This window comes from Mauremys mutica, chromosome 11 (genome assembly GCF_020497125.1).
Source record: "Mauremys mutica isolate MM-2020 ecotype Southern chromosome 11, ASM2049712v1, whole genome shotgun sequence".
Classification (NCBI taxonomy): domain Eukaryota; kingdom Metazoa; phylum Chordata; order Testudines; family Geoemydidae; genus Mauremys; species Mauremys mutica.
In genome coordinates, this window is record NC_059082.1 from 5,182,919 (window position 1) to 5,195,042 (window position 12,124).

Sequence of the window (12,124 nt, forward strand, 5' to 3'; positions counted from 1 at the left end):
TTAAGTTCATAAGATTTTTTAAAAAATAATAAATTTGTTGTTCTTTTGATGGTCCTTCTAGTTTATTCATTTTTCAGGGTCACATTTTCAAAGCTTTTCTCTGCAACTATGAGGGCTAAAAACGGACTTTTTAAAATGAAAGCTGAAATTCTCACCTAATCACAGGACTTCAGAAACTGGGGATTTATGAAAACAAATATTGGGAGACTCAAAATCAAATGGCAAGAGGTAGCCACATTGGAAATGAACAATGCAATTATCAACTGTACTGAGAACAATGCAGGAGCCAGAAAACTCCCAACCTTCTCCCACAGCTGGGTGAGCTTGGGAGTGCTAACAGGAATAAAAGTAGGAAAGTCATATCTTTCATCAAAAAAGTAAGCAGATTTTACCCTGAATTCACAAAGGGTGCAGAGCTGCTAAGGCAGAAAGAGCCTTTTATTCAGTCCCTTTTCTGATCACAACTGCACCTCACAAGCCAAATGTGATTACAACAATGCTCTGCAGTCTTAGCTTAGTGGCTGAGATAGGGACTAGAAGAGTGGTATGGGGTCAAAATGCCTCAACAGTCGTTTCAAAAGTGACTGGAGATGTTGCGTGCCTCCATATTTGGGTGCCTGATCTGAGACACTTAAAAGGCATATGATGTTCTCAAAAGGGTGCTCAAGCACTTTAAGAACATAAGAACGGCCAGACTGGGTCAGACCAATGGTCCATCTAGCCCAGTATCCTGTCTTCCAACAGTGGCCAATGCTAGGTGCCCGAGGGAATGAACAGAACAGGTAATTATCAAGTGATCCATCCCCTGTCGCCCATTCCCAGCTTTCTGAAATTCAGACTGCTTCAAGGTATATCAGGTTGTGCATTCCAAAAATGGAGGCACCCAAAACTGCCAGTCGCTTTTTCAAATCTTGGGCTTCTCCACTAAGAACTGGAGAGAGAATAGCTACAAGGCCTTGATACTGCAAACTGATCCCAGTGGACTTATTCTTTTAGGACCAGGCCCCTGATTGTATTCTGTCCTGTCCATCAATCCTGTCACCCATTAATTTGCTAAATCTGTGTGTACACACACACACCCTTCACTACATCCCAATCAGCGGACTTGTTTTACCAACTGGAATACAGACCAGCACACAAAGCTACATTTCTAAAGAGATTTTCTTTAATCCTTTTTTTCACCCTCTTGCTCTTGGCCTCCCTTCATGTATGAAGCACTGGAGACAACTGGAGCCCTCTAGTCAGAAAGGAGTTGATTTTTTTAAAAATGAACTGGCATGGATTCGAGCCTGCAATCTTCACTCTGGAAAATCTAAACTGACTCCCGAATGCCTGAGGAGAGACTGCTCATAACTTTATTTAAAGACAGAAAAATAACTGTTCTTCCCTCTTTGGGGGAGAAAAAAAAAAGACAATAAAACCCCCCTATAATGCGAATACTTTATTATCAATGAGTGACTGGTATTAGCTTTTGTCTGGTATTAATAATATTTCACAAAACCATACATCAAAATTAGGGCTTTCTCCTATTTTTGCTGTATAATTTTTTTAAATCTGTATTGTAAGAATTATATAAGCCAAAGTGCATTTTCCTTTTTTTGTCCATATACACATTGCACCATACATAAATAATTACATTGTAAAAATGACTCCATAATTACAAGTATAATATATATTTTCATATAATATATAAAACTTTATATTAAATCTAGGTAGATGATATTTGGGATAGTCTGTGTTTCTCGCTCTCTCTCTTTTTTTTTCCTTTCGGCAGAGGCTGATTGTTATCTATTGTTGCTGAGTAATATCTCCAACCAACAAGGACATGACGTGATGAACTGTCTCGAGTAACATGGCCCCCATCCTTTAGCAAAGCTTATCCGAACGCTGTTTGGGTCGTAGGGCCCATCTGCATAATCCAGATCCGTGGCGTGCTGTAAGAGGCAAGACTTCTCGTAATCAAATACCTTTATCGAATAGCCAGGCATTACTTTGCGTACTATTAAAGTCCTACAATTGGGAATGTCCAGTGTTGGGGAGTTGACAAAGATAGGATGCTCACTGCGATTGTAGGCCCACACACCATCCGGTTCTTTGCTAAGTAAAATCCCATAGCCGATTTTACTTCGAGTCCTTCTAACAGTCTCACTCCTATTTTCCAGGTTTAGCTGTCCGAGGCAGAAGCCATTTCCTTGAGGTAGGTCATAAAATATACTGACAGACTGTTCATACACTGTGTAGAGGCGTCCCACACGAGTCCGATGTTCCCAGTAAGCAACGTTGCACCAGTGGCTCTGCTTAATGGCATCAGGCGACATACTGGCATCTGTGGGGGAAAAAAAGCAAAGACACATTCAAGGCTGCTGCTATAGCACTGACCTATTTCAAGCCACACATGAATAAATAACCCATTTAATGATTACTATCGCTTGAAAATGACAGAAGGAAAGAAACCCCTAGCTAAGTCAATCCCACAGCAGCCCCTCTGTGCCTAGACCAGGGCCATCCCTGCGACTTGTCAGGATCCCGCAGATCCCACATAATACACTTTAATGTTTGTATTTGATAGCACGTAAAGGCAACAAGCAAACTTACTGTGATAGGTGCTATACAGACATATAAACAACGGTCTCTGCCCCAAAGAATTTACAGTCCAAAAGACAAGACCTAGCAGGAGGATGATACAAACCAAGAAGGCCAGACTGGGTGGTGGGTTGGGAGAAACAAAATAAAAATGTAACAGGACGTGCAAACTCTTAGCTGGTTAGTAGCACTGATTACAACTTAGGGGGCTGAACATGCAACACTGAGTCAGGTGAGTCATATTAACTCACATGAGTAGTGACATTAACAGGCCCTTAAATTTTTTGGAGGAAGGGGAAACCTAGCTGACAGTAGAGATCTTCCTCTTTAACATATGGGTAGGGGTCAAGGAAACTAAAAGTCTCCGCGTGCAGTGCTCTGTCCTGGGACACCGGAGCCTGGGATCTAATGGTTTGCTTTTCAATATTAAAGGTGAGGACGGTCACAGGTCCTACAGCTCTCGTGACTCAAGTGCAGGGTTTCAGACTTTAGTATCACACAGATCTGCCAGCCAACTGCACTTTTCCTCAAGTACCAACAGAACCACAGCAAGTTCCTTCATGTTACACCTGATGTCAGAGGAAGGGGGGAAGTATTTTTATCAGACTACCAGGGAATAAACTCCCATGTTAACTTAAACATTAATATTCTCCTTTGACAATCTAGGAGCCTAAAGGACACAAAATATCTGTGAAATTTCTTCCCACTCACTTTTGAAAACAGAAGTTTCTTCAGCCAGGCCTTCACTTTCATAGTCAACTGAATATATAAACCAATGTACCTTGATTTTCAAAGGCAAACTCATATTGACAGGTAATGCATGGATATTACCTGTCAAGGTAAAGCATGGGTCGGCAACCTTTCAGAACTGGTGTGCCGAGTCTTCATTTATTCACTCTAGTTTAAGGTTTCGTGTGCCAGTAATACATTGTAACGTTTTTAGAAGGTCTCTTTCTATAAGTCTATAATATATAACTAAACTATTGTTGTATGTAAAGTAAATACGTTTTTAAAATGTTTAAGAAGCTTCATTTAAAATTAAATTAAAATGCAGAGCCCCCAGACCAGTGGCCAGGACCCGGGCAGTGTGAGTGCCACTGAAAATAAGCTCGCGTGCCGCCTTCGGCACCCGTGCCATAGGTTGCCTACCCCTGAGGTAAAGGATTTGAATGCAAGTATATTCTGGAAGATTTCTCCTAGCTAACAATCTTTGACAAAGGCTCTGGTGTCACTCTAGTGAGAACAAGAAATGTGAGGCACCCTTTCATGCTAAGGGTATAATATTTTCCATAAAACTATACAAATATTTGTATATAACATTGAATTACTCATCTTCCTGACCAACAGGAAGGCCTCTTCCTTCTCTGAGCCACGTTCAATGAAGAATGGAGGTATTGGGACAGCTGGAGGCGCCTTTAAAGTTCATGCTTATCACTATTTACAGTGCCTCTAGAAACTGCACAGGAATTCACATCTCTAAAAGGGGCCCTCAAAGGTGAAACAGGCTCTTTCCAAACACGTAATCCTGATGCTTACAGGCTATTTTCCAAAAATCCACTCTGTGATTTCAAGGATGACCGTATAATAAACAGAGATTTTTCATCCATAGTCTCCATTCTATTTGAGTCAGCTGCATTTCAATTAGCTTTAGCTTAGATCTTCCAGTTACTACTCATATACAGCATACGTGCTCCACATCAGACTTCTCTCGGCATTCAAAATACTAATGAAGTGCACAGATTAAACCCATCAGAGGAGTCAGCTATGCATACTTTCCTTCACCTATACAAAGCTCTTTTTTTTTTACGGAGGTTAACTTTGGAGTAAGATTTTTCTGCTTCGGATTTGTTTAGTCCTAAATGGTTTACTTTGTTGGCAAAACTATGTTTAGCTACAAGTGCCATGCTTAAATAAATAAGCAAACATAAAATTAAAGAAAACAATTACTTCATTTGTTACTGCATGTGGGGACTGGTCTTTTCATAACCAATCTAACTTGGCCACTTCTGTATAAAATACGCCTAACATTCTTGTTCTGGGCAAGGGTCCCAGAGCTATAAACCCGGCAAGGAGCTCTGCTTTGAGCCAGCCTTGTTCTATACCCTGCATTAAGCTCCCTGACAATATATCACAAGACCGTGGCCTGTTGACCTCTCTGCCTTCATGCCATCAAGTCTGATTAACTCACACACAGGGTGATGCCATTATTTTGCTTCAGAGACTCTATTAAGGCACCGGATTTAAAGCACAGGCCTACAGCCCCATTTCTTTTCATTCTCAAATTACACTGGAGTGCAATGGGCTTTCCTTCCCATTAACAGGCTTTGAATTAAGCTGCTTTGTTAGAGTTTAACTTGAGTTGTAACTATACAACTTTAATGGGGGGAAGCGGGAAGGAGGAGAAAAATGGTAGGTAATTGGGCTTTTCCACCTCTAAACATAGAGAAGCCTGGCAAAAATCTGGCTGCAAGCACTGACTGCTGCAAGACAAGGATGGAGAATGCCCCTTTAGGTGGACGCTCATGAGCTGTCACACGCACCAACCTCAACGGAAGCATGAGAACGGCTCTCCCCATCCCCCAGACATCTGTATATAGAATCTCCAGGACCCAACACGCTCATGCAGCCATGTGAATGGCTGCCAGGCAGAAGCTTCAGCCCTGTTTCTACAGAGTCCCCACCCAGAGGTTTGAAGGCATTTTCATTGTGGGGAACAAGACCTGCTAGATGATTCCCTGCTACTTAAGGTGGCTTATACAAAGGAGCAAGCCAGTGCTCAGCGACTACCAAAAATTCAAGGCAACATCCTGGCCCCACTGAAGTAAAGGGCAAAACTCCTGTTGACTTCAATGTGGCATGGATTTCACCCTCAGAGTCCTCCAGCTTTTGAAACCTGTTTTCCAACTTCCTCCATAAAAGGCTAGGCAGGGCTAAAAGCATCTTTTGGCTCCACGACTGCTCTGGTTGTAAACAGGATTTCTCAGAAGCTGCACCCTCAGTATCTCTAACACTTGAACAAAAAAATTCGTCCGAGTGCCTTTGATAAGCAAGCTACTAAAATTTTGGATGAAAGACAAGGTAGGATCCTGGGGCTGAATTTACTCCTACATTACACAGGCGATGTACTTCAGATAAGATTCTTCTTCTCAGGATCTTAGAAACAGAGGATGCATAAGACCTATTAGTTAATCCAGCTCCCATGACTGTTCTCAACAGTACATTTTCTACTCTAGTTTGTACAGCCCCTAGCAATGGGGTTCCCCCCCACCCCAGGGAGATATTCAGCCTTAATTTCTCCCTTCTTACTTTTGCCCTGTTACTCCAAGTGATATTCCTTGTACCACCCTAAATCCTTTCTCTTTATCTCATTACTACCTGCACTATCCTGTGAATCATTTCTGTGACCTGGTCTGTATCCCTAACAATTTCAGTTAGGGGTGTGATTCTCTACTCAAGTGGTTAAATTGGCACATCCCCCAGTGTGGACACAGTTATACTGGTATGAAGGTACCTTATACCAATACAGTATATTCCCCTTCCCTTGCATCCACACTAGGGGGATTGGGCTGCTTTAACTATACTGGTAAAGCTTTACGGTTCGTGTGTGCAGACAAGCCCTTCGCCAATTTATACAGACGTAGCTCTTTTAGTCTTTTCCTAACAGCCTTAGAATCAAATAAATCTTCGAAACAATCAGTGAGGTTTGGTGAATCTGCAAGGAAACAGAAGTCCCCAGCTCCACTGTGTACTATGGCCTAGCCAACAAAGGGAAAACAGAAAGGTTAATTCAAAAGCCACTGCTGGTTATGTCTTACAAGAACAAAAGAAAGTGGCAGCACATATCTCGATCTCCCAATCCCAGCTCTGTGGCTAAAAATCCAAAACAAGGAGACAAAGGAAATTGCTGTAGAAAGCTCAAAGTTGGGGTGCATTAGCGTAAGCACTGTGTTTCTATATATACTGAGTGCAGGAGAGCTCTGGCTTCCCTGGGAGTCAGGGTGGGGATGGAGTTACATTTAGGCCAAGTGGGATGGTTGAGCAGTAAACACACACTGGATTCACTGCAGCTTCCCCCCTTTTCTCCACCCCAACGCCCATCCAGTAACACTCAGAATCTTTAAACTGGCGATGGGAGAAAGAGGAGGGACAGGAGGGAAATACCGCCACTGGTAAGTTAATTTTGTTGGTATAGGGTATTATATATACAGAAAATAAGACATTCGTGAGTTTAGCAATAAATACACCCGTTTCTCACTAACACGTTCGCCATTCCTGAGCTACCTTTGATATTTAGCTTCCTCACTCAGGAGCCCAAATTCCACCAAAATCTTTCTTTGTAACAAATGGCATACCAAGTCCAGCTCCGGTGTACATTGGTGGATCCTGGGGCTGAATTTACTCCTACATACTCCTAAGCAGTCACCGTAGCTTCCCTGAAGTCAACGGAGCCGGTCTGCTGTTACTGACTGGGCAAGTCACTTCAGGGCCGATTCGTAAGGGTATTTCTACAGATAGGTGCCAAAATACCTTTAAAAATCCAACCCTTTGTGCCTCCATCCCCTACTTGTGAAATAGGGATGTTAATACTTACGTGGGTTCTGAGCCGGAGTTCACGAATATTTGCATGGCACTGGGTTACTATTGCGACGGACCCCTTAGAAACGCTAATAAAATAAATGAGAGCATGTGCTAGTACTGATTCAGTTTTATTTTTTTAGATCCGTAATTAGCACCAGGGGAGGTCGGGCTAGAAGTTAATGCAAGCCGCCATTCCTCGCAGGCTGGCCCATTCCTCGCTGAAGCAATTAAAAGGGGAATGACTATTAAAAGTGCTCTCCTATTTGTGCTGGAAATACCTTTTGTGTTTCCTGTTTGGAACGTCCACTGTCCAGCCTGAGAAAATGAGTGCCCAGGCTGAAGAAGAAGGACCTTTCTGAACGGTGCTTGATCTTCGGCACAATATACAATGCTTCTGAATACGTACTATGGATTACGATGCCTTGAATTGTGTTCAAGCTAGCTGTGAATTAGGTCCCTAATAACGATGTAATGAGCACAGAATAGCACAGCTCTGGAAACAGCACCCAAACACACTGAGCCCGTACCGCTTGACACAGGAGTCTCACAACAAACACTGAATTTCTATCTTACATATTTTTATGGGCCCTATTACCAAGGTGTCTGAGCACCTCCCAATTTTTAATGCATTTAGTCTCACAATACAAGCTGGGGAAATACTATTATCCTCCTTTCTTACAGCAGGGTACTAGGCTGCAGAGAGGCTAAGCTCCCTGCCCAAACTCAGCCAGGAAATCTGTGGTAGGAGCTTAAACCCAGATCTCCCCATTTGTAGGCTACTCCATAACCACTGACCCATCCCTTGGTGTGTGTCCCCTCCCTTGTCAGTCTTTCAAAAGCCACTTAATGTAGACAGGAATTTAGCAGCAATCGGATGGAAAATTTTGTCCAACTTTATGGCACCCCTACCATTATGAAAAGGTTTCAATCCAGCAGTGGAACGAGCAGAACTACTGTCACAATGAAAACGACAATATAAGTTTAAATGACTGCTTATTGATCTTTTTTCTTTTCACAATAAGAATCACTGTCAAAAGACAAACAGCTGCATGATGGAATAACTAGCGAGAGGTTAATGTTGGGGCTGCAGTTTTCAAAATGGCATCAGGGAGTTCGGGAGTTAGTTGCTTAAGTCATATAGGTGCCTTTGAAAATCTCAGCCTGAATCCAGAAAATCAGCAAGTTATATAGGCTGGACTGAGAAAATGGGAGTCTTTTGTTCTTACATTTACATTGACGTCATACCCATGTTTTTCTTCTATACATCACAGATGATGTCTTTAAAACTGTATCCCCCGCCATTCTTCACATGCACACACCCAGAGATAAGAGAGAGGTTTATTTAGCTCTTGACTAGCTCACAGGCAGTCACAAGGTTAGCCCTTCACCATCTCCTAAATCCTAAACAGCATATCCCATTCTTGGACTACTATTTTTAAGTCCAATGTTAGAAATGAATAGGCCTAGCTATAAATGATCTGCCACTGCCTTCTGACACACTGAGCGTTAGCAAGGAGAGGCTGTGTCAAACTGAATACAGTTAATTGTCAAACCTTTGGGCGGAAGTTAAAGTTCCTGTTCAACTAAGAAAATTATTCTAAGGAAGTAACATCCAGAGCACAATCACATAACTTAGCCCTTTGGCTCGACACATCGCACTGACCTACATAAACAAAAGCACCCTTACAACCTGTTTGCTTTGGGCTCCAAAGCAAAAAATGAATCCCAACTCCAGCAAATTTCCCTTCCATCTTCCTACAAGGCTGGAAACAGCTCAGTGAGTCACTATATCATAAAGAGCCCTTCCAAGTTCTCCAGACTGTTCACAGCACAATGAATTTGTAAACACTGAAGATTTTTTTTTCTTTAACCCTTTGACCAAAAGTCTTTATCTTCTTTACCATCTCGAAAGAACCGACAGCCCATGGCTTATGGGGGAGTTAAATGATCAGCATGCTTACTCTGGAAGAGTAATGACTTCATCCACAGTTCCGTGATGAACACGTATCCAAGCACATCAATAAATACCGTCAACTGGACTCTGCTCTTCCCAAAACATGTCACGATCACTTGCCAGGCACTAGTCATGGGAACATGCAGTTTTAGGAGAGTGAGTAAGGGAAGAAGATTCAAAGTTAATTTTGACTCATAAAAAGATCTGTTTAGATCCAAATACGACATAGCAAGTTCTTCAACCTCACTAATCTCTAATCAGAATGAAGAACAGTAATTGTAAGACTTAGGGAACTGGTTAAAAAGAAGTTTCTGAACCTCTTCGCAGTATTACTGCAGTATTTGCAAAGCTGCATTAATACAGTCAGTGATATTAACATAAACCTGTACTGACTGAAGTCTCAGCCAATCAAGGATTTCCAAAACACTATCAGCCAAATCAAATTCTGTCCTCGGTTATGTCTGTACAACCCACGGAATTCAAGGAGTTTGGAATGAGTATAACCAACCTGGCCTTACACTGCAATTTCCCCCTGTCTATTGCCATCCAGTGAGAACACCATTTTGTTCCAGGTCTGCATGTCCATTTCTTTCTTTATAAAATACCAAAACAAAGAGTTATATATTTCTATTGACATGCTTAAACTTTACGAGGAGAGCAGAGGATGACTACCAGACAGAACTGTAGTAGAAAGAACAGAAAGCAGGTATTGAGCAGCTGAATTTCATTTGTAATTAAATCTTCCATGGTGCACAGTGTAAACAAACAGCATTTGCTGTGCAGAAAAGCGGTATCTTTTTGCTAGCTTTCTAGATCATCTTTCCCCTAGAATATCACGTATCTGAGATGCCCAATGTACCTGATCCCCTCCCCACACCAACTGTTAAGTTTTGTTGTCCCACATTAAGTCTTAGTCATACCAATAGACTGAGCTACAGTAAAGTTTGTGGCTTTTCATCTGTAAGGTCTGGAGCCTGGTAGCAATTACAGAGTTCTGCATCTGTTTAACCTCATAACCTCTGCAAAGCCCTGTTTGCCCATTAGGTAAGTAGTTTTTGTTATTATATTTTTCAGAAATTACCACTTAACCCTAAATTTCCCTACAAACTAAAGAGGGTAACTTCAAAATTTGATTTTGCATTGAGTTAAAAGTAAAATCCTTTAGAACAGCCAGCATTAGACATTTTTAATAGGTGTTTTCCATTCTTTACTGCAAATCGCTCTGCCTTCTGTCCAATAAAACCAACGACGAAGGAATGCAGCATACGCTCTACATCAATTTCCAGCTCTAATAGCAGGCTGTTAGTGTCCCCAATAGTATGCATACTTTCCAAGAATATGCAATAATTTGATAGGAATTCCTCTTCCCTGTCTGGAGTAGTGTAAACAAGGGACTTTTTTTTAATTAGGATGTTCCTAATCAATCATTACATCACCATTGATGAAGGCAGGAGATTAGATGCCTTTATTAAAAGAACTTCCAGACAAAACTTGAGAATCAATTACCTCCAAACGGGTGTGTACACACACATCCATCCACACACCCACTCAATATCTTTAATCCAAAACAACCAGCCAACACACTTCATCTCTTTTTCCCTCATTTCAGTTCCTTTCAAGGATATCCAAAAAGGAGGGAGGTAAGCAATGAAAAAGTATGTGAAACATCTCCTATGTTTAGAGCAGAGACGGATGTTAGTTTTAGTTAACTGTGTTTGGACGGGCAAGGCAGCTAAAAGTCTCCCCTGCAATCCCACTTTTCTTTGGGGGTGAGTGGCCTAATAATGGGTTTTAAAAGCCATGCAATAGCTGAAAAGGAAACTCGTCTGCGGCCCAAAGGCAAATAAAACACACTGAAAGGAGACAGTGAAAAGGTTCATATGAAAAGGCTGTGCCTCCGGAAAGCTTTCTAAAGGGTCTCTTTATGTGCCCGGTACACAGCCTCGCTTTCTGCAGTATCCCCTGCTAAACAAAGTGGCTGCCTGTGCAGAGGTGGATTGGTTTTCATTCTTTTATCTCTCAGCGTATTCAAACAAATCCTGAAAAGATGAACTCATCTGGCAACCCTGACATAAAGCAAGCACTTTAGCCAGCCTCTATTACAAGACAGCCTGCTCTGTGTCTTATCCACTGCCAAGTATTAGTTTCGCCTCCAGCCATTAGGCTCTACCACTCACCAGACAGCAGGGGCAATGGACAGAAAGTCACATCCCCTGCAATTTAAGTAAATAGCCTATTCCCTCCTCCTTTTTTTTTTTTTTTGCATGCTGCCCTTTCTGTGCTGTCAACAAAATCAGGAGGGATTTTTGGACAGAGCCATGCTTGTTCAATAAGAGAAGTATGTTAGCCCTATACTGCCTGCCTCAATGGTGGTACAGGCCACATTTTTAACAACTATCATTGCAGGCAGCTACAACTTCTAACAGCCACATTTCGGCTGGCGTCAGAGCTATCTCGGCCATCGAAGCCGGCTTTATCGATCAGATGTCTACACTGGAACTCTGGCTCTTGTTTACTTGTGGGCTTGTTCCTCAGCGTCACCATTTCCCCGTGTGAAGCTGTACCTCGCTGCAGACACATCCAAAAGGAAATTCTCTCTCTCTCTCTCTCTGGGGTCTCAAGGTAAAGAAAACATAACTTGAGGTTTTGACGGTTTGTGAGCTGACAGCACTTTAAATGTAAGTAAAGTTCAAAGCACTTCACTAATAAAATACTTCTTGTAAACAAAATGCGAACAAAAAATGTCCTTGCTGGATGTTCCCTACTACCTTTAAAAGCACGACGGCATTGTCCATCAAATTTTACACATTTTTTTTCCAGAAAACACACAAAAATCACTAGATATTATACAACACGCAGGATTAAAATATCTCTTCCTCACACTTTAATGTTTGAATTTAGGCTCCAATTTAGCAGTGTTTAACTATAGGCATATACTTTAAGCCAAGGATCGGCAACCTTTGGCAAGCAGCCCGTCAGGCAAAGCTGCTGGCGGGCCGGGCCGGTTTG

The 12,124-nt window shown here is 42.0% G+C and overlaps 1 protein-coding gene across 1 annotated transcript in view; it reads right to left on the minus strand.

Moving 5' to 3' along the window:
* Nucleotides 1-1,426: 1,426 nt before the first annotated feature.
* The window catches only part of SMAD6 (SMAD family member 6), a 74,566-nt gene continuing 63,868 nt past the window's right edge, over nucleotides 1,427-12,124 (minus strand). Inside the window, exon 4 of the mRNA XM_044980724.1 lies at nucleotides 1,427-2,326. Within this exon, the coding sequence (XP_044836659.1) occupies nucleotides 1,785-2,326 (542 nt within the window). The 3' untranslated portion in view covers nucleotides 1,427-1,784. The remainder of the gene's footprint in view (nucleotides 2,327-12,124) is intronic.